This window comes from Lepidochelys olivacea, assembly GCF_965140295.1.
Source record: "Lepidochelys olivacea isolate rLepOli2 genome assembly, chromosome: 5".
NCBI classification, from domain to species: Eukaryota; Metazoa; Chordata; order Testudines; family Cheloniidae; genus Lepidochelys; species Lepidochelys olivacea.
Genome location: NC_140415.1, coordinates 129,054,190 through 129,076,471, shown reverse-complemented (window position 1 = coordinate 129,076,471; position 22,282 = coordinate 129,054,190). Strand labels below are relative to the sequence as shown.

The 22,282-nt window shown below is 53.5% G+C and overlaps 1 protein-coding gene across 2 annotated transcripts in view; it reads right to left on the bottom strand.

Annotated features, from left to right (window-relative positions):
* The window catches only part of SLC49A3 (solute carrier family 49 member 3), a 43,557-nt gene extending 34,525 nt beyond the window's left edge, over window positions 1-9,032 (bottom strand). For both annotated transcript variants that reach the window (XM_084627880.1, XM_084627881.1), the window contains exon 1: window positions 8,637-9,032. In XM_084627880.1, the coding sequence (XP_084484006.1) occupies window positions 8,637-8,783 (147 nt within the window). In that variant the 5' untranslated portion in view covers window positions 8,784-9,032. The remainder of the gene's footprint in view (window positions 1-8,636) is intronic.
* Window positions 9,033-22,282: the final 13,250 nt, after the last annotated feature.

The following is a 22,282-nucleotide window of genomic DNA, read 5'->3' as shown; positions in this document are numbered from 1 at the left end:
TTGGAACGGACCTCAGGAGGTCATCTAGTCCAACCCCCTGCTCAAAGCAGGGCCAATCCCCAACTAAATCATCCCAGCCAGGGCTTAAAGCCTCCAGGCAAATCAGCTTGCTGCTGTCTGGCTGAGGTATCATTGCATGACCTGGCAATGTGTTTGTGAAGCTTGTACAGCTAATGTGGTTTGTTTCTGCAGGCTTTCAAATGCTAACACCATGCTGTGCACCAGAGTCAGGGCTTGGCTTTACAGGAAACTGTTCCGACTTCAAAGCCAGCTGGGCAGGGCTGGCTGCATTGTTTTACTCAGCCATACACGCATAGTCCTTCTGCATGAAGTCAACTAGCTCCTCCCTCCCTCACTAGTATGATGAGGTCATTGGCAGAGAACTTCTCTCTCACCAGAGGCTGAGGGCCAGATTCTGCTCAGTTACGCAGGTGCAATCCCAGTGGAGTCAGTGAGACTTGCACCATGCACTGGGAGTAGAATTGGGCCCCTAGCCTTCAGCGAACAAGTAGCTTAACTCTGGGGCACTTTTGAGTCTCTGCAGTGCAGCTTCACCCCTTGCCTTCTGCCGTCGGCAGGATGTCCTCCCAGAATGGGCTCACTGACCCCTAGCCACACTGGGAGGCCAGAGCTGGCTGAAGCAGCCAGAAAGCAAGTGAGGTGCTCCGGACGCAAAGGTACAGAGAGCTGCCACCTGCTACCAGCAGGGGAGCTATGGAGTCCTGGCTGGAATTTAGAACTGCCCCCCCTGGAACCAGCACTGTCATCTGTCCCGCTCTTGGCGTTAAGAGGGTGGATGCTCACCCCCACCCCCTCGGGGTGAATCAACCCTGATCTATCTTTCTGCAGAGGTCAGGGTCAGAACCACATAGCAAGTGTGTGGCTGTACAGAATCATAGAATCATAGAATCATAGAATATCAGGGTTGGAAGGGACCCCAGAAGGTCATCTAGTCCAACCCCCTGCTCGAAGCAGGACCAATTCCCAGTTAAATCATCCCAGCCAGGGCTTTGTCAAGCCTGACCTTAAAAACCTCTAAGGAAGGAGATTCTACCACCTCCCTAGGTAACGCATTCCAGTGTTTCACCACCCTCTTAGTGAAAAAGTTTTTCCTAATATCCAATCTAAACCTCCCCCACTGCAACTTGAGACCATTACTCCTCGTTCTGTCATCTGCTACCATTGAGAACAGTCTAGAGCCATCCTCTTTGGAACCCCCTTTCAGGTAGTTGAAAGCAGCTATCAAATCCCCCCTCATTCTTCTCTTCTGCAGGCTAAACAATCCCAGCTCCCTCAGCCTCTCCTCATAACTCATGTGTTCCAGTCCCCTAATCATTTTTGTTGCCCTTCGCTGGACTCTCTCCAATTTATCCACATCCTTCTTGAAGTGTGGGGCCCAAAACTGGACACAGTACTCCAGATGAGGCCTCACCAATGTCGAATAGAGGGGAACGATCACGTCCCTCGATCTGCTCGCTATGCCCCTACTTATACATCCCAAAATGCCATTGGCCTTCTTGGCAACAAGGGCACACTGCTGACTCATATCCAGCTTCTCGTCCACTGTCACCCCTAGGTCCTTTTCCGCAGAACTGCTGCCTAGCCATTCGGTCCCTAGTCTGTAGCTGTGCATTGGGTTCTTCCGTCCTAAGTGCAGGACCCTGCACTTATCCTTATTGAACCTCATCAGATTCCTTTTGGCCCAATCTTCCAATTGGTCTAGGTCCTTCTGTATCCTATCCCTCCCCTCCAGCGTATCTACCACTCCTCCCAGTTAAGTAGCATCCGCAAATTTGCTGAGAGTGCAATCCACACCATCCTCCAGATCATTTATGAAGATATTGAATAAAACCGGCCCCAGGACCGACCCTTGGGGCACTCCACTTGATACCGGCTGCCAACTAGACATGGAGCCATTGATCACTACCCGTTGAGCCCGACAATTTAGCCAGCTTTCTACCCACCTTATAGTGCATTCATCCAGCCCATACTTCCTTAACTTGCTGACAAGAATACTATGGGAGACCGTGTCAAAAGCTTTGCTAAAGTCAAGAAACAATACATCCACTGCTTTCCCTTCATCCACAGAACCAGTAATCTCATCATAAAAGGCGATTAGATTAGTCAGGCATGACCTTCCCTTGGTGAATCCATGCTGGCTGTTCCTGATCACTTTCCTCTCATGCAAGTGCTTCAGGATTGATTCTTTGAGGACCTGCTCCATGATTTTTCCGGGGACTGAGGTGAGGCTGACTGGCCTGTAGTTCCCAGGATCTTCCTTCTTCCCTTTTTTAAAGATTGGCACTACATTAGCCTTTTTCCAGTCATCCGGGACTTCCCCGGTTCGCCACGAGTTTTCAAAGATAATGGCCAGTGGCTCTGCAATCACAGCCGCCAATTCCTTCAGCACTCTCGGATGCAACTCGTCCGGCCCCATGGACTTGTGCACGTCCAGCTTTTCTAAATAGTCCCTAACCGCCTCTATCTCCACAGAGGGCTGGCCATCTCTTCCGCATTTTGTGATGCCCAGCGCAGCAGTCTGGGAGCTGACCTTGTTAGTGAAAACAGAGGCAAAAAAAGCGTTGAGTACATTAGCTTTTTCCACATCCTCTGTCACTAGGTTGCCTCCCTCATTCAGTAAGGGGCCCACACATTCCTTGGCTTTCTTCTTGTTGCCAACATACCTGAAGAAACCCTTCTTGTTACTCTTGACATCTCTGGCTAGCTGCAGCTCCAGGTGCGATTTGGCCCTCCTGATAACATTCCTACATGCCCGAGCAATATTTTTATACTCTTCCCTGGTCATATGTCCAACCTTCCACTTCTTGTAAGCTGCTTTTTTATGTTTAAGATCCGCTAGGATTTCACCATTAAGCCAAGCTGGTCGCCTGCCATATTTACTATTCTTTCGACTCATCGGGATGGTTTGTCACTGTAACCTCAACAGGGATTCCTTGAAATACAGCCAGCTCTCCTGGACTCCTTTCCCCTTCAAGTTAGTCCCCCAGGGGATCCTGGCCATCCGTTCCCTGAGGGAGTCGAAGTCTGCTTTCCTGAAGTCCAGGGTCCGTATCCTGCTGCTTACCTTTGTTCCCTGCGTCAGGATCCTGAACTCAACCAACTCATGGTCACTGCCTCCCAGATTCCCATCCACTTTTGCTTCCCCCACTAATTCTACCCGGTTTGTGAGCAGCAGGTCAAGAAAAGCACCCCCCCTAGTTGGCTCCTCTAGCACTTGCGCCAGGAAATTGTCCCCTACGCTTTCCAAAAACTTCCTGGATTGTCTATGCACCGCTGTATTGCTCTCCCAGCAGATATCAGGAAAATTAAAGTCACCCATGAGAATCAGGGCATGCGATCTAGAATAACCCAGACAAGAAGGGTGTGGACCCTTTGGGGCGTTATGTCCAGCTATGGAGTACTGTACAGCACTGTGGGAACTTCCTCCTGCTCCAGGCTCACGAGTCAGATCACATCAGGAGGTCTGGCCACACCCATGTCTGTGGAAATCAGGCCAGCTCCGGAGAGACACTGATAACCTCTGAGTTTCATGTTCCTCCTATAATCATCTGTCAGCAATACTGGCCTCAACTGAGCAACGACAGCTCTGGCACAAGGACCTGGGAGGGCTCAGGGGATGGACTTTCTGCTCTGGATTTGGTCTCCCTTTTTCTGTTTGCTGCTTGAGTTCTAGGTGAAACTTCTTACATGATCTTTTGACTTAAGACTCAGTTGGGTGTAGGGCAGAGGAGTTAGGCTGGTCCTTTTAAAGGAATTAGCTAACTAGACATAGCTAGCTTCACCCTAACTTTATTTCTATACAACCTTTCCTGAAGCCAGAATATTCCCTCCCAATACATTTTTACTTGTTGCCTGGTTACAAGTGTGGCTGTTTCAGTCACAAGCTTTTGTGGGGCAAGGAATTTAATTAAGGCCAATTTATTGCATAGTCTAAGGAAGGAAGGAGCTTCATAAGCCCATTGATTCCTACAGTATATTGGTCTTATAGAAATTATTGTAGTTTTACTTTAAAAATTCCCAAACTCACTGGGTCAATATCTACATTTTCAAGTTTGCAGAGTACCAAATTTTATGGCTTAAGTTGATTGAGATACCACATACAGGCCTGGGTAATAAGATCTGTGACATTTTGCTAGAAGAGCTTTCCTTATGCCTCAGTCCTAAGTCAGTGTTGTGGGTCCGATTCCCCACCACTCTGCACACCTGTACAATGGGCGCACAGCACAACGAGAGCAGAATGTCAGCGGCACACAGCCACTGTGCACGGCTGTACGTGACAAGGTGCAGAGCAACGGGGAATTGGTGCCAGTGTGTTTAGCTGCATGGGCATTTTATTACACCATGTACCTAAGTACCTTTCTTTCTTTTTTTTTCCTGTCACATTGGAGACCCCTGTGGACAGCTGGAGCAGAGAGAGCACCTTTGGGAGGGTCAATAATTCTATCTTGATTTTTCAAGGTTGTAATCATTGATACATAGGCACTGCAGGACAATCTGAGACTGGCACCGAATGGGACTGAATTGGCAGTGTGTGTGTGTGGTTTCCTTTCTCCTCACTGATTTTATTTCTGTTTTAAGATCGCAGCGTTTCTACACTTACGGATTTATTAAAACACACATTTTACCACGTTTCAGTCTTTGGCATGGGGCCTTATTGTGTGAGAGAGTTTCATTCATGCCATGGCCAGTGTCGGGAGGGTGGCAAAGAGACTGACTGGGCAGCAGGAAGGTTAGAATCTCTGGGGCTGGGAAAGAGACCAAGAACAAAGCCAACCCAGACTTATATCTGCATACTTGTGGAGGGGACCCATTTTAAGTGTCCATTATTCATACAGTTTTGATCAGGGCCGGTCCTAGACCAAAAGGTGCCGCAGATGAGTGTCTTCAGTGCCCCCCCGCCCACATTTGTTAAACTTCTGAATACCTTATTTTTTATTGCATTTGTAGACCATTTCATGACTTGGATGCATGATCTGCATGCAAGATTTATCCCTGTCATATAAGACTGACTGGCAATGCCCTGTCCCTTATAGCCATGAAGTAGGTTTACCAGATGTCCGGTTTTTGACCGGAACACCAGGTTGAAAAGGGACCCTGGCAGCTCTGGTCAGCACTGGTGACTGGGCCATTAAAAGTCCGGTCGGCGGTGCAGCGGGGCTAAGGCAGGCTCCCTGCCTGCCCTGGCTCTGCGTGGCTCCCAGACGTGGCTGGCATGTCCCTGCGGCCCCTAAGTGCAGGGGTGGCCAGGGAAGCTCTGCATGCTGCCCCCTCCCCGAGCGCTGGCTCCGCAGCTCCCATTGGCCAGAAACCTTCCATTCCTACATCTACTCCATCCCCTTTCCTGCCACGTATTTGCTAGAGCTGTGATCTCAAAAAAACAGGGCTTCCATCATTTCCCTGGACAGATTGTTCCACAGTCTTAGAGCTAACAGTCAGGTTTTTCAAGATATTTAACCTAGAGTTTCCCTTTCTTAATTTCATCCTATTTCTCCCAATCACTCTCTTCTTATATCATATTTAAATCCTGCTAATATCTATGAATGATTTGCATGCCCATGCATGCAAGCTGTCAGTTAGCCAATGTATGGTGTTTATAGCTTGGTTCTGCTGCAAGCACTTAAGCATACAAGTAACTTTTCAGGCCCCTTGCTTTTAGAACCTGACCACCAAAGTCCAATGAAAATACTCCCATTGACTTTGGGCCTCATTAGTTTAGGCTCTAAGTCTTTCCAACTGCACCTCAATTGTTTGTTGCTGGCACTGGTTGAATAAAAGTTGTACCTGTTTATTGATTAAAGCTTAGTTCTTTATTTGCCAGCTTAGTAGGACTGGGCAGCCATTTTCAAATATTACAAGTCTTGCAAAACTTTTATAATAAAACATTCACAAGGAATTTGCATCCTTTCTCCAGCTCTTGATATTCTTTGAGCTCCCCGGACTGCCTGTCTGCCTGCTTGTGTTCGTGTTCATTATGCTGGTTTTGCTCTGTCAACAGGGCCCCAGGATCTGTGCAACGCAGTTCAGCTAATTCTCCCAGGCATTAGCAGTGTTTCTATTGGTGTCATTCTGCGTGCATGTCAAAAACCACTTGATCCGTGGCTGAGGCAGTATAGGAGAGCTATGCAGAGAATGCACTTATACAAACAGGGTCCCCAATCCTGTAAACACAGGCCCACGAGTAGCCCCTTTGGATTGTTGCTCATGTGCACAGCTGTTTGCAAGACTTGGGCAGGGTAGTGGGAGTGAGCGCACAAGAGCTGACAGTTGTGGAAAGGTGCTGCCAGGGCAGAATTCAATCCCGTCTGAAGGCAGGATTAGATCAGAGCATTGAAGCACACACAATAACTCCATTGTACTTATAAGGCAGGCAAGCCCTTACAGAAAAGACGCCTGCTTTGTCCAATAAATCCAATTTTTCTAAACCTGGATCATAACAAACAGCTCATAAGAGGCTCTAAAGGAAGCACATTTGGTCCATTTTCTGAGAATTAGATGAGCCTGTTGCTTTATGCCAGTGAGGAAACCAAGCCTAATGCCCATTCACCGATGCCAAGCTATTTCCAACTCTATCTTTAAAACATTATGGGCTAGATTGTGCCACCCTTGCTCATGCTGAATAGCACCTTCCTCCGTTACTAATCCTGCTAGGTCTTTGCAGACTGAGGAGCTACTCAGTGTACCTAGGGCACAGCCGCTCCTTTAAGTAGCAAGTGTCATTAATGCCATTTAATAGAATTTGCACCATTTCAGTCTGGTGTGATCTTGTAATTTCTGTTGCTAGCCACTTTGCTTTACGGCAAGCAGACTTCCGGGGGGTCCCATGTTGTATCTTGCTGGTGAGAAAGGAAGTGTTGTGATGCAGATTGGAAAAGAAGCAAGAAAATAGCATGTTCAAGACAAAAAGATGCTCGTTACTTGCACTTGGTTGATGGCAAGTTTAGGTCTTCTAGTGTGCTCAGTTCTTACTTTTGAGTTCCTTGCTGAAGAGCTTTGACTCCATAAAACAGAACTAGATAAGTTCATGAAGGATAGGTCCATCAATGGCTATTAGCCAAGATGGTCAGGGATGCAACCCCATACTCTGGGTGACACCATGGATGGCAGGGATAATAGGCCAGGGAAGGCTCTGCAGTGGGACACTGACCTGGTGCTGCTAACCAGCTGGCCCGGGATTGGGGCAAGCCAGGGGCTGCTCTGGTGGCGAGGGGGTTGGGGGGGGAAGGTTCAAGCCAGCAAGCCCAGGACTTCTCTGGCCACGGGAGGAAGTTCAGGGCTCCTGCTGCAGAGGGTGGGGCCTCGTGTAGAAGGGGCAGGGCCATGGGGGTAGCCATGGGTGACCCTAAACTTCTGACTGCCAGAAGTGAGGAGGGGAAGACAGAGGTCGATCACTCCAACAGCCCTGTTCTGTACACCGCCCTCAAAGTTTGGGTATGGGCCACTGTCGGCAGACAGGATACTGGCCTTGATGGACCATTGGTCTGACCCAATGTGGCAATTCTTATGTTCTTATTTGTATGAAGTAAGATGCCATCCATGTTCACATCACTGCAGACAAGACATTGGCAAGGATGTTTGACTTTAAAATGATTTAAGGTTTTTCATTTCCTCTTGCAATGTGACTGAAATTTCTCAGAGAAAGAAACATTGCTGTGAGCCAAGGACACAGAGTCCTGGCTTCCCCCCACAGGTCTGCCAAGGCCAGTCCTGGACCAAGGTACAAGGTTTTGGCCAGGTCTACACTAAAACTTTTGCTAGTGTAGTAATGTTGTTTAGGGATGTGATTTTTTTTTATATAATTTTTTTATACCAGCAAAAGCCCCTAGTGTAGATGCAGTTATATCAGTGATACAGCTTATTTTATTTGGGGAACTGGCATCAACTATGCTGGCAAATCACCCTTTTTCTGGAACAAGCTGCCTCTAGGCTATATCTATAGCTGTATTGACAAGCATTTCCTAGTGTGAACTAGGCCTTTGTGGCAGGATTCCAATTCAAATACCCCATCCAAGCTCTCCAAACACTTTAAAATAATAAAAGCAGCATACAAAAATCAGGCATGATTAACCAAGCACCCCGTTAAATTTATACCAGCTCTGTTAGCGTATTTTCCAGCTCGGTTTTGTCTAACGCTTGCTGCTGTTAGGTTGCCATGGAAAATAGTTCTTTGTAACTTCCCAGACAAACTATGTAAATACACGAGACCAGGGAAGTTCCCAAAGGAATCCTCGGCAGGCTGCTTAGATCAGATTTTTTCCTCGTCGTTAAATCCATTTGAAGATAGTGTCCTCCATATTTTAGTTTTGCTGTGAAATCTCTCGGCCTGGGCTAAGGTTACCACGCCTTTTAGCTCATCACACTGAGTAAAGTTTCTGCTCTTTTCAAATCCTAAGTGGCTGCTGCCTAGACAGGTGCTTAGGACACAGTGTATTTATTATCACAGGTCATGCATTAAGACAAATCTTTGTTTGTTAGAAGCTCGTCTGCTGCAGATGCTAGTTGGGACAGAGCTCTCTCCCCACCAGTGTCACAGAAAGGCAGGCTTGTTCCGGACCAGAATGTCAGGATTCCACAAGAAAACAGGTGTAAGCGCTGAGGGCAGTGTCACCAGTACTCACCATGGCATTGGAGCAGTTCAGCAGGCAGACCACCACCAGCAGGAACCATCGCCGCCTGTAAGTTCTGAAGAGCACCGGTTTCCTCAGCTCAGCCGGCTCTGGCTTTTCCAGCAAGGTCTCCAAGTCGCCTGTTGTTTCCTCATCCATTTTCCCCGCCTCGGAACAGTCAGAGCGCCTGTCTCTGGTGGTTCTCTTGGGGGAGGCCAGGCAGCAACAGGGTGTGAGGGGCAGACCCTGGGCACATTGTTCAGTGCACAGCACTTGCTTTCCTGTCAGGCGCTCTAAATGCTGGCTGCTTTCTTCTGGGTGCAACAGCTGCCCTTGGGCAAGCCTGTCCCTGCCTTTCCCTTCCTGCCTGGTTCAGCAGGAGGAGTGCCAGCCCAGTTTATAAAGCAGTTCCTTTTTCTGCTCCCACAACCACTCCCTCTCTGCTCCCTTCTCCACACCCCACAGGGTCCTAGTGCTAGCCCGGATGAAACACTCCGCTCTGCAGCCTGGAGCCAGCACAGCAAGTTCTGTCAGCCAAAGTCTGCAAAGCCAAGCAAACACAGAGCGCTGCACTCCTCTGCTGCAATGCCAGGGAGCCCCACGAGCGAGGCCTGCAGGTGGCAGGGGGAGTAATGCAGGCCTTCGCCACGTGCCACATCAGCACTGCAAGCTATGATCACTACTGACTGGCAAAGCATTGCTCCCTCTCATCCCCTACAGCAGACTGATTTGTTCTTCGGGTGGCCTCTGCACAGTCCCGCTCACAGGGTGTGCTGGTGGGGCCGCTGGCAGTGGTGGGTTTAATGGCAGTGCTCGTGGGCCTCCTCTCTTGCCCCCTCCTGGCCTTCCCTATGCTGTTCCTGAACAGGCTATAAAAGGGGGTGTGCTACTCTGCCCACCTGGGCCCCTTCCCGCTGCTGCTGCAGATGGACCAGAAACCTTGCTGGGTGGCTCTGACTCATTCCAGAGGGTTTCATGTTTATATCTTGATTGATTTGATCAGCTCCCCTGTACTAGCCCGGATCCATGGAGCTGAAAGGGAATTGGCCAGGATTTAAGAGGCGGGCCTCTTGGCCTGCTGCATTGCCTGCTTCAGACACCCATGTTGGGTGCCTGATTTGCTTGGGAAGTGGGGAGAGATTCTCCAGCTTGCTGCGCTACACCCAGACACACAGTGCCTCCACCTCAAGAGCTCCTAAGGGGCATTAAAACCTGCTTTTCCAGGGAGCTTTAGCTGCCAAGCCCTCTGGTTCAAGCCTAAAGGATTTGAACATATGGATAAGCCTGCCTCAGCACCAGTGTTTAAAGTAGGGGTCACAAGAGGTTGTAGACCTAGTTTAAAAAAAAAATATCAAGCCAGGGCACCCACTATTCTATTAAAGCTGCTCCTGTGGATGTGAGAGCCTCTCTCACATTCTTCAGGATACTGTAAGCACTGCCCAGCTCCTTCAGGAGCTAAAAAACAGTACAAGAGATCACCCAAAGTACCGAGCTCTGCTAGCAGGGAAAAGGCCAAGATCATGGTACTGCCGGATCCGCAGCCATCAGTGCTGATCTCTTAGCATGGCAGGAGCCTGCAGGGGGCAGCCTCTGTTAACAGAGCCCATCTGCACACCTGGACACCCTCAGACCCCATGGCCTCCATGGTGAAACCTCCTTCTGTCCCCAAAACCAAAGGACCTTGTGATAGGAAAGCCCCTATGGAGGGTCGTACCCCAAATGGAACAAGCATATTGGTTCCAAACATGGTGGCCAAAAAAGAGGCTGGAGACAATTTCAGACTCCCTGGCACTGTCTGCTTCCCCATTTCCAGCACATCAGTCGGATCCACGGTTGGGTCTGTACATGGATTTGAAAACACCCTGGTCAGGGATCCTCAGGGGAAAAAGGTAAAGGGACTAAGGAAAACTGAGGGCTCATGTTGGTGTCCCACTTCTCCACTGGGAAAGTAAAAGAGAATCCCCTCCCAGTTACAGAGTTCCCCGGCATCAGTGACTGGCACGTGGGTGGTTGTGCCTAGTGGTCAGAGCAGGAGTTGGAGCCGAGGAGTCGCAGCTGACGTCAGAGGCCAGATGCCAGAGCCAAGGGTCAGCGCTGAAGCCAGCAGTCAGGAATAGGAGCTGAGGATCAGGACCCTGTTACCTGCGGCGAGGCACAGCAGGAGCACGGCTGGGAACAAGCAAGCAGAGGAGCTGTTGCAGCCGTGGGTGAGTGCTTTGAGCAGATGCTGGGTTTGAGAGCTGGTCTGGTGACTCTTCCAACCAATCAGGCAATGGAGCTAACTATAGGCCCGCAGCACTCATTAAGTAGCCTGGAGACAGTGGCGCTGGAACTGGGGAGGCCGGGGGAGCCATAGCCCTCCCATGATTTGAAAGTGGATGGACATGGCCCGTCCACTTTTTGCCAGGGCGGACCCCACCCCTTTCCCCTCCTCTTCCCCCTGAGGCCCCACCTCCCAGCGAGGCCAGCGTGGGGCCTGGCCGGGGTGCCCGGGCAGTTGTGGGAGCTGCACAGACCCTCCACCTGCCCACGGTGTGGGGACTGAAAGCAGTGCCCAGCCCATGTCCCACCCCAAGCAGGTGTAGGGTCCGCGACTCCATGCCGGTTCACCACAGCTGCTTGTGTGGCTCTGAAATCGACCCAGCTCTGGCCAGGGGGCCCTTGGAGCTGCAGTACGGCCATGGTAACAGCCGCACAGGCAGCTGTGGGGAGCCATGGACCCTCCACTTGCCCTGGGCGGAGGATCCAAGGGGGCGGGGATACAGGCCAGGGGCTGCTCTTGGACCTGCCGCACCGCAGGCAGGTGGAGGGTCCACCCCGGTACCCCACAGCTGTCCGCGTGGCTCTTATCATGGCTGGCCTGAGGCTCCAAGGCCCCGCCCCCTGGCCGGAGCCCGGTTGTGGAGAGTCACATGGGCAGCTGTGGGGAGCCTGGGTCTCTCCACCTGCCCTGGGCTCTCCAGGGGAAGAGGAGGGGTGGGGGCAGGGCCTCGGGAGGTAGGGCCCACCCCACTTTTGGGAAGGCTCAAGCGACGTTGCCTGGAGACCGCCTCTGCTGCAGGCCCAGATTCCCGACATCCAGTCGTTATGCATGTCTAAGGGGTTTATTGGTTGTGCAAAGAAGAAAGCTACAAAGAAACCTAGAAATCCCCCTGGTCAGAGCAATAGATCATATTCCGCAAGGGCCACGGCTACTTCCTTGGCGTGGCATGTTGTGATTTTGGAAACACGAAGAGCTGCGAGCTGCAGCTCTAGCCACACTTTCACAGGGCACTACACACTAGAGCTAGCATCCCAGTTGGAGGCTTGGCTTGGTAAGGCAGGACTACTATTTATTCAATGAGGGTTCAGCACTGCAGTCGCTGGAATGGTTCACAGGGCGATTTCAGAGGAGGATTTGAATCCACAGCCTCACCTGCCCTTTGTGGATGTTCTTTAAAATGCAATTTTCTGCTCAAAATTTTAAAAACTTTTGCCTGTTAGCTTCTTAAATGTCTGGGAAATTGGGCCTCCAGATGTCACTAGCCTGGGCTAGCTACTATGTGAGGGCTAAAGATAAAATAAACGAATTTGGCAGGAATCTCTGAAGCACTTGAAGGTAAGCTTTAGACATGTGGGATGCATTGTCAGCGATAAATGCACTATCATCAAAATCCACGCCCAAAACTATTCATAGATCCATAGATATTTAGGTCAGAAGGGACCATTATGATCATCTAGTCTGACCTCCTGCACAACGCGGGCCACAGAATTTCACCCACCATTCCTCCAAAAAACCTCACACCTATATCTGTGCTATTGAAGTCCTCAAATTGTATTCAAGCTCTTTACAATAGCTTTTGCAATGGTGGTGTAATTAAAAGTCTATAGGTAGGGCCCTACCAAATTCACAGTCTATTTTGGTCAATTTCAGGGTCTTAGGATTTTAAAAATCATTAATTTCATGATTTCAGCTATTTAAGTCTGAAATTTCACAGTGGTGTAATTGTCGGGGTCCTGGCCCAAAAAGGAGTTGTGGGGGGTCGCAAGGTTATTGTAGGGGGTGGTTGTGGTATTGCTACTCTTACTTCTGCACTGCTGCTGGCGGCGGCGCTGCCTTCAGAGCTGGGCGGCTGGAGAGTGGCAGTTGCTGGCCGGGAGCCCAGCTCTGAAGGCAGAGCCACCGCTCGCAACACAGCAGAAGTAAGGGTGGATGGTATGGTACTGCCTGTAGCAGGATCGTATTGGAAAAACCCAGGAAGTGGGTGGGCACAAGCCCACCCACTGTTAAAGGCCCCTCCCCCAGCCTAGCGGGAGGGACCACTGGACCCAGGGACCAACTGATTACGGGGGACAACTAATGAAAAACAGGGACAGGAGTGAGGGTCAAAGGTTCCAATTAAGGATGCCGGATGAGGACACCGAGCAGAGAACCCTGAATAGCGCCCACTGCTCCTCAAAGCTGTCGAGGGAGCCAGCGGATGCTGCCCAGTGGAACTCTGCCCAGATGCGTGAAACTAGGGAGGAACGGAAATAGGCCCCGCAGTCACAGAGCACCCCCTCGTCCAACATCCTCCTCCAGGTACTGTAGACGGAGACTTTGGCCAGAGCCACGAGGAGGTTGACGAGGAGGTCTCGCGACTTTGTGTGGCCACGGACAGGGTGTGCGAAAAGGAACAAGTGTGGGGAAAAGTGCAGCCAGAACCTCAACAAGAGGTTCTGGAAGAGCCGGAATAGGGGCTGCAACCTGGCGCATTCGAGACAGGTGTGTGCCAGGTTCTCCCTCACGCCGCAAAAGGGGCAGGCCTCAGGTGTAGGGGTGAACGGCACCAGGTGCATGCCCTTGCTCACGGCTCCATGAAGGAGCTGTCAACTAATGTCCCCGGCGGGCCGTGGGACCAAGGTGGAATAAAGGCTGGCCCACCAGGGCTCCTCACCCTCTTTAGGTGGAAGATAGTCCCGCTATTTGGTGTTGGGGCGGGACATGAGGGTGAGGAAATGTAAGGTATGGAGCACGAGTGTGTACAGATGGTTTCTGGGCGCGGTTCGAAACCGGACCAGCTGCAGGGTGTGCAGCCAGCTCGGAGTGTGGGAGCGGGGAGGTCGGGAGGGCTGGTGGAACAGGAGCCCGAGAAAAATGTCCGGAGGGAAAGGGGTGAGGGTTGGGCGGGGAGCACCCTCTCGCAGGGTTCGCCGCAGGAAAGCGAGAGAATCGGGTGACAAGGCGGCCTTCACCTCCCGGAGTACGCGCCTAAGGTTCGGAAGGGTGGAAAGCCCCATGCAGCGTCCAAGCGCGCGGGGCTCCACCCAATCCCCCCTGTCGTAGTCCAGGAGGTCTCCAACTCTGGTGGTTTCTGCCAGGACCAACCTCCGACTCACTGCGGGAGACTCTGCCACCTGCACTCGAAGATCGAGATTGTATAGCAGGGGCTCCGCGAGGAGGTCCACTCCCTCGGTGGCCACAAATGACCTGGTCGCCGAAAAAAGTTTCCAGGTCCAGAGGAGGTTCTGGTAGAAGACTGGCAGCTCGGAAAGGTCTCGCGGAAGGCCTCTCAGATGGAGAAAAAAGAGCTGCCGGTCATATTGGAGCCCTCGGAGGCGGCGGAGGAAGGCGTGCGTCAACGTACTCCACGCCGGACTACCTGCACTATAAAGGAGCCTCTGCAGGGCCTGGAGCAAGCAAACCAGGCCCTGTCCTTCCTCCTCCAGGGGAAGACTCAAAGCCCCTGCAGAGACCCAGTGCAGCCCCAGCCAGAAGAACTCCAGAGCCATCCTCTGGAGCCTGGCCAGGATCCTCGGGGCCGGGCTCAGGGTGTTGAGACAGTGCCAGAGCATGGACACCAGTTGGTTCAGCACCGGCGCCCTCCCTTGCAGGGAGAGACACCGGAACAGTCCTGTCCATCTCCGCAACCACTCACCCACCCTGGCCTCCAAATCCTGCCAGTTCTTCGGCGGAGAAGGATGTGTGGCTGATAAATAAACGCCAAGATAGAGCAACAGACCCGCGCTCCACCGAATGGCTTGAAGCGCGGGTGGGAGGGAGCTCGCCTGCCACCTGTCCCCGACCACAAGGCCAGAGCTCTTGACCCAGTTGACCCAGGCAGAGGAGGCTGCCGAGTACATGGCCTGGCAGGCCTCCACCCGCACCAGGTCGTCCGGGTCCTGGACCACAAGGAGCACGTTGTCGGCTTATGCCGACAGGACCAGCCGCAGCTCCAGCTCCCGAAGCACCAACCCCGTCAACCTCTGGCGGAGGAGACGGAGGAAGGGCTCAATTGCCAGAGCGTACAGCTGGCCCGAGAGGGGGCACCTTTGCTGTACTCCCCGCCCAAAGCTGCCTGGCTCGGTCAGGGTCCAGTTGAGCCTGACCAGACACTCCGCGTCAGCGTACAGCACTTGGAGAAAGCCCACAAACTGGGGCCCGAAGCCAAACGCCCACAGGGTGCCCAGGAGATACCCGTGGTCCACCCTGTCAAACGCCTTCTCCTGGTCCAGGGACAGGAGGACGAATGACAGACCATCCCTACGCCCCATCTCCAAGAGGTCCCGGACCAAATACAAGTTGTCAAAGATGGTCCGGCCCGGGACGGTGTAGGTCTGGTAGGGATGGATCACGTCTGCCAGCATGGACCCCAGCCGCAGCGAGACCTTATAGTCTGTGCTGAGGAGCGAGACGGGACGCCAATTCCGTAAATCGCGGCGGTCCCCCTTCTTTGGCAATAAGGCGAGCACAGCTCGCCTGCACGAGAGAGGGAGGACCCTGCTTTGCAAGGACTCGGCCCAGACGATGACAAGGTCCAGGCCGAGGACGTCCCAGAACACGCAGTAGAACTCCACGGTCAGCCCATCCATGCCTGGAGATTTGTTAGTGGGCATGCGACGGAGGGCTTCCGAGAGCTTGACCAGAGAGAGGCAGCTCCAGCCACTCCCGGTCGCCCGCGCTGACAGTCCGGAGTTCGGTCCAGAGCACCCTGCGGGCATCGGCGTCGGTCAGATCCGGGGAGAAAAGGTTAGTGTAGAAGGCCCTGGCCCTTCCACGCATCTCCTCCGGATCCGTGAGGGGGGTCCCGTCCTCTGCCAGGAGCCAGGTGGTGTGCTTTTTGGCCCCCCTCCTTTTCTCCAGGGCATAGAAGAAGCAGGAGCCGCGATCCATCTCCCGAAGGAGGCGGATGTGGGATCGAACAAAAGCGCTCTGGGCTCGATGGTCCTCCAGGGCCTGGAGCTCCTCCCACTTCTCCCAGTACGCTGCGCGGAGGGGTGGATCCTCGGGGCCAGAGGCGAGACGCCTCTCTAGCTCTAAAACCTCCCGCTCCAACTGCCCTATCACCGCATGCCTCCGCCGGGTGGTGCACCAGATGTAGTCATAGAATCATAGAATATCAGGGTTGGAAGGGACCCCAGAAGGTCATCTAGTCCAACCCCCTGCTCGAAGCAGGACCAATTCCCAGTTAAATCATCCCAGCCAGGGCTTTGTCAAGCTTGACCTTAAAAACCTCTAAGGAAGGAGATGTCACCACCTCCCTAGGTAACGCATTCCAGTGTTTCACCACCCTCTTAGTGAAAAAGTTTTTCCTAATATCCAATCTAAACCTCCCCCACTGCAACTTGAGACCATTACTCCTCGTTCTGTCATCTGCTACCATTGAGAACAGTCTAGAGCCATCCTCTTTGGAACCCCCTTTCAGGTAGTTGAAAGCAGCTATCAAATCCCCCCTCATTCTTCTCTTCTGCAGGCTAAACAATCCCAGCTCCCTCAGCCTCTCCTCATAAGTCATGTGTTCCAGACCCCGAATCATTTTTGTTGCCCTTCGCTGGACTCTCTCCAAATTATCCACATCCTTCTTGAAGTGTGGAGCCCAAAACTGGACACAGTACTCCAGATGAGGCCTCACCAATGTCGAATAGAGGGGAACGATCACGTCCCTCGATCTGCTCGCTATGCCCCTACTTATACATCCCAAAATGCCATTGGCCTTCTTGGCAACAAGGGCACACTGCTGACTCATATCCAGCTTCTCGTCCACTGTCACCCCTAGGTCCTTTTCCGCAGAACTGCTGCCTAGCCATTCGGTCCCTAGTCTGTAGCGGTGCATTGGGTTCTTCCGTCCTAAGTGCAGGACCCTGCACTTATCCTTATTGAACCTCATCAGATTTCTTTTGGCCCAATCCTCCAATTTGTCTAGGCCCTTCTGTATCCTATCCCTCCCCTCCAGCATATCTACCACTCCTCCCAGTTTAGTATCATCCGCAAATTTGCTGAGAGTGCAATCCACACCATCCTCCAGATCATTTATGAAGATATTGAACAAAACCGGCCCCAGGACCGACCCTTGGGGCACTCCACTTGATACCGGCTGCCAACTAGACATGGAGCCATTGATCACTACCCGTTGAGCCCGACAATCTAGCCAGCTTTCTACCCACCTTATAGTGCATTCATCCAGCCCATACTTCCTTAACTTGCTGACAAGAATACTGTGGGAGACCGTGTCAAAAGCTTTGCTAAAGTCAAGAAACAATACATCCACTGCTTTCCCTTCATCCACAGAACCAGTAATCTCATCATAAAAGGCGATTAGATTAGTCAGGCATGACCTTCCCTTGGTGAATCCATGCTGGCTGTTCCTGATCACTTTCCTCTCATGCAAGTGCTTCAGGATTGATTCTTTGAGGACCTGCTCCATGATTTTTCCAGGGACTGAGGTGAGGCTGACTGGCCTGTAGTTCCCAGGATCCTCCTTCTTCCCTTTTTTAAAGATGGGCACTACATTAGCCTTTTTCCAGTCATCCGGGACTTCCCCGGTTCGCCACGAGTTTTCAAAGATAATGGCCAATGGCTCTGCAATCACAGCCGCCAATTCCTTCAGCACTCTCGGATGCAACTCGTCCGGCCCCATGGACTTGTGCACGTCCAGCTTTTCTAAATAGTCCCTAACCATCTCTATCTCCACAGAGGGCTGGCCACCTACTCCCCATGCTGTGTTGCCCAGCGCAGCAGTCTGGGAGCTGACCTTGTTAGTGAAAACAGAGGCAAAAAAAGCATTGAGTACATTAGCTTTTTCCACATCCTCTGTCACTAGGTTGCCTCCCTCATTCAGTAAGGGGCCCACACATTCCTTGGCTTTCTTCTTGTTGCCAACATACCTGAAGAAACCCTTCTTGTTACTCTTGACATCTCTCGCTAGCTGCAGCTCCAGGTGCGATTTGGCCCTCCTGATATCATTCCTACATGCCCGAGCAATATTTTTATACTCTTCCCTGGTCATATGTCCAACCTTCCACTTCTTGTAAGCTTCTTTTTTATGTTTAAGATCCGCTAGGATTTCACCATTAAGCCAAGCTGGTCGCCTGCCATATTTACTATTCTTTCGACTCATTGGGATGGTTTGTCCCTGTAACCTCAACAGGGATTCCTTGAAATATAGCCAGCTCTCCTGGACTCCTTTCCCCTTCAAGTTAGTCCCCCAGGGGATCCTGGCCATCCGTTCCCTGAGGGAGTCGAAGTCTGCTTTCCTGAAGTCCAGGGTCCGTATCCTGCTGCTTACCTTTGTTCCCTGCGTCAGGATCCTGAACTCAACCAACTCATGGTCACTGCCTCCCAGATTCCCATCCACTTTTGCTTCCCCCACTAATTCTACCCGGTTTGTGAGCAGCAGGTCAAGAGGAGCAGGTCCTGGCTCCTCTAGCACTTGCGCCAGGAAATTGTCCCCTACGCTTTCCAAAAACTTCCTGGATTGTCTATGCACCGCTGTATTGCTCTCCCAGCAGATATCAGGAAAATTAAAGTCACCCATGAGAATCAGGGCATGCGATCTAGTAGCTTCCGTGAGCTGCCGGAAGAAAGCCTCATCTACCTCATCCCCCTGGTCCGGTGGTCTATAGCAGACTCCCACCACTACATCACTCTTGTTGCACACACTTCTAAACTTAATCCAGAGACACTCAGGTTTTTCTGCAGTTTCGTACCGGAGCTCTGAGCAGTCATACTGCTCCCTTACATACAGTGCTACTCCTCCACCCTTTCTGCCCTGCCTGTCCTTCCTGAACAGTTTATAACCATCCATGACAGTACTCCAGTCATGTGAGTTATCCCACCAAGTCTCTGTTATTCCGATCACGTCATAGTTCCTTGACATCACCAGGACCTCCAGTTCTCCCTGCTTGTTTCCAAGGCTTTGTGCATTCGTATATAAGCACTTGAGATAACCTGTTGATCGCCCCTCATTCCCAGTATGAGGCAGGAGCCCTCCCCTCACAGACATTCCTGCCTGTGCTTCCTCCCGGTATCCCGCTTTCCCACTTACCTCAGGGCTTTGGTCTCCTTCCCCCGGTGAACCTAGTTTAAAGCCCTCCTCACTAGGTTAGCCAGCCTGCTGGCAAAGATGCTCTTCCCTCTCTTCGTAAGATGGAGCCCGTCTCTGCCCAGCACTCCTCCTTCATGGAACACCATCCCATGGTCAAAGAAACCAAAGCCTTCTCTCCAAAGTCGCGGCAGAAGAGCCATGCGTGCACCTTCCCCACATCCCACCACTGCCTCGCCGAGGGAAAGGCATGCCGCTGCCCCCACCAGGCCATCCAGAACTCCCGGAAGGACGCCACGAAGCCCACGTTCTCCAACAAGCTGTTATTAAAATGCCAATAGGCCGGCCCCGGCCTCTCCGGACTGAGAGAGGCTGTCACAGTCACCAAGTGGTGATCCGAGAATGGGGCTGGCCGGATGCCGGAGGTGTAGGCTCGTGCCAGATGGAAACGTGAGATATAAATACGGTACAACCGGGTGTGGCGAGACCGATCCCCCTCCACCCGGACATAAGTAAAGGTAACATCGTCGTCCGGGTGGTGGTCGCACCAGATGCCCACCAGGGAGTGATGATCCACGATCTCCCTGAGGACGCCCACGGCTGCCTGGGATGTCTCGACTCCTGAGCGGTCCCGCTCCTCGAGGGTGGTGTTGAAGTCCCTGCCCAGGACCAGGCACTCGTGAGGATCCAGGGTGCCGAGGAAGGCCGATGCCTGCCGATAGAACCGCACTCGTTCCGGGCCTGCGTTCGGGGCGTAAACATTGACCAGGTTTATTCTCAGCCCCTCCACGCAAGCCCGGACGTGCAACAGGCGACCTGGCACGACCTCGGCTACCCCCAGCACCTCGGGCCGTAGCTTGGGGGAGAACAGGGTGGCCACCGCAGCCGAACGGGCCCCGAGGTGGCTAAAGTAAACCTCATCTCCCGACTCCAGCCACCAGCTAGCCTCAACGGCTGGAGCTGTGTGGGTCTCCTGCAGGAAGATCACAGAGTATCCCCCCTCCCGAAGAAAGGAGAGCACCTGGCTCCTGCGGAGACCCACGCTACAGCCCCTGGTGTTCAGCGTGGCAAAGATGGTATCCTTCATAGTGAGGGCTGGGGTGAATCCTCATGGGCAGGGGAATCAACGGCCTCCAGCAGGCCCCGCAACAACCCATGTTCAACCCCAAAGGTCATCAGGGAGTTGCGGAATTTACGGGCCTGCCGGTAGGCCGCGAGGCCCTGCCTCCCGGTCCCTCTCCCCTCCCCCAAAAGGCCCTTCACAGCCTGGAGGACATGATGGAAGTCCCCTTTGAGCCACAAGTGTCCTGCAGGAAACGGCGCAGCTCTTCCCTCAGCGCAGAGGGGGATGCGGCAACCAACCCGCTGTCATCCTCCAGTGCGGCCCCTGAAACATCTTCGTGGCCTGTAGAGACAGGCAAGCATGGAGCAGAACCTCGGCGCAGTTGCGCCGGGCAGCCCGTCCCCATCTCTGGCACGGGAGTGGGTGGCGGAGGGAATAGTGCAGCCCCCATAATGTTGGGAAGAGGGGACACGAAAACTATCCCTTGAGGATTGTCCGTAGACAGAGGAAACGAGACAGCCTCGGCAATAGTATGGGTGGTGGCAGGGAAGGGGGCAAGCGACTCACTGGCGATGGAAACAGGATCGGGGCAGGGGCGGGGTCAGGGACGAGAACAGAAGAAGAGACAGGATCAGGGACAAGGGCCAACATTGGGACCAGGGCAGAAAGGGGGCCGGAAGCAGGGATAGGAACAGGAACGGGGACACCGATGGATTCATGATCCCTGGTAGCCGGGTTATCGGGGTGCAGCTCCTCTCAGCCGGGATTGGGGGACAACGTGACAGGGGTCAGAGAGGGGCCTTCGCTGATGCTGGGCACGGGAGCTGTGGACAGTACGTCACCCGCAGCCACGGCGTCAGGCACTACGGAAACTTCTGTGGGGCCCCCCTCCGGAGGGGAAGCCAACCGCTGAGTCTGGGCACTAGAGGGCATGCCCACAGGCTCGGGGCCTGACCGCTCGGCATTGGCCGTCGCCTCTAGGGGCTCGGGGGCCTCAGGTGAGGTGCCATCCGCGGCTGGACAAAGAGGGAGAGCCAGGGGTGCCCCCAGGACCAGAGCAGGGGCTACGGTTGGGAGTGAGAGGCAGGGAGAAGGAGGAGGGGGTGGTGGAACTGAGCCACCACCCAGATCGAGGCCCGCTGACTGGGGGTTGTCTTCCCCCTGGGTGACCAGGGTCAGACCCAGGGCCTTGATCTCCTCGAATATGGAGGTAAATCCAGTCCCAGCGGCCCCAGAGTCCTCCCCATCAGGAGCCAGGGCAGTAATAGCTCTGCTATCGACAACAGCAGGGGGGCGCAGATGGCAAAGGGGCTGGGGGAACTCCTGCAGAGGCCTTCTCGGGAGGGGACTCAACAAGGGGGGCGGTGACACCTCCGTCTGCTGCCATGGCTGCCGTAGCCAGCGTCCCCTGCTGAGCTCCATCCGGAGGCATGGCAGAAGATGTAACAGCATCAGCCCTCTGCAGCATTTTTCGGGGGGCCTCCTCTCCCTCCTCGTCAGAGGGGAGGGATTGAGCCCGTGATTTACGGGCACTACGCTTCCCCCGGACGAGCACCCAGCCCTCCAAAGTGGAGGTGGAGGGCCGGTTAGCAGGGGCAGGGCCAGGGGGCAAGGGCGATCGTTTCGGGGCTTGGGGCGGCAAGGGTGGGACAACGGAAGGAAGGGAAACCTCCCCCTGGGGCAAGCCCTCTCCCTCAGCTGGCAGAGGTCTCGCCACCCTCTCCTCCATGGGAGGAGGGGCAGTGGCAGTGGCAGCCGGGTTGCCCGGGTCGCCGGCGGTGACAGGCCGGCGCCCTCCCGGGTCTCGGGGGTCTCGGATGTTCCTCTGGGCCGGGCCAGGGGGCAGTCCCTCCGGACGTGCCCCATCGCCCGGCAGAGGAAGCACCAAGCCTCCCCTGTCGAATAGTGGACATGGTAATGGGCCCCCTGATAGGGCACCAAGAAGGACCCCTCGAGCGCCACCCTGCCACTCGTCGCCGGCGGCACTTGAATCTGCACCTGCCGGCGGAAGGACAGAACATGGCAGAAGGCGGGGTCCTTGCAGCCCAGTGGGAGAGGGCTGATGATGGAGATGGGTTTCCCCAGGGTGGAGAGAGCAGGCAAGAGGGCAATGTTGGGCAGGAAGGGCGGGACGGAGGTCAATACCACCCATACGCCCAAGTCTTCCAAAGGTTCTAAGGGAACAAACACGCCCCCCACCGCCATGCCCTTCTCTACCGCCTCCTGAGCGGTGGCCTCCGACTCTAGGAAGAACACAACCTTGCTGTACATCTTGGAGGCCGCCACAATGGCCGTGGGCCCTACCACCCTTGCCA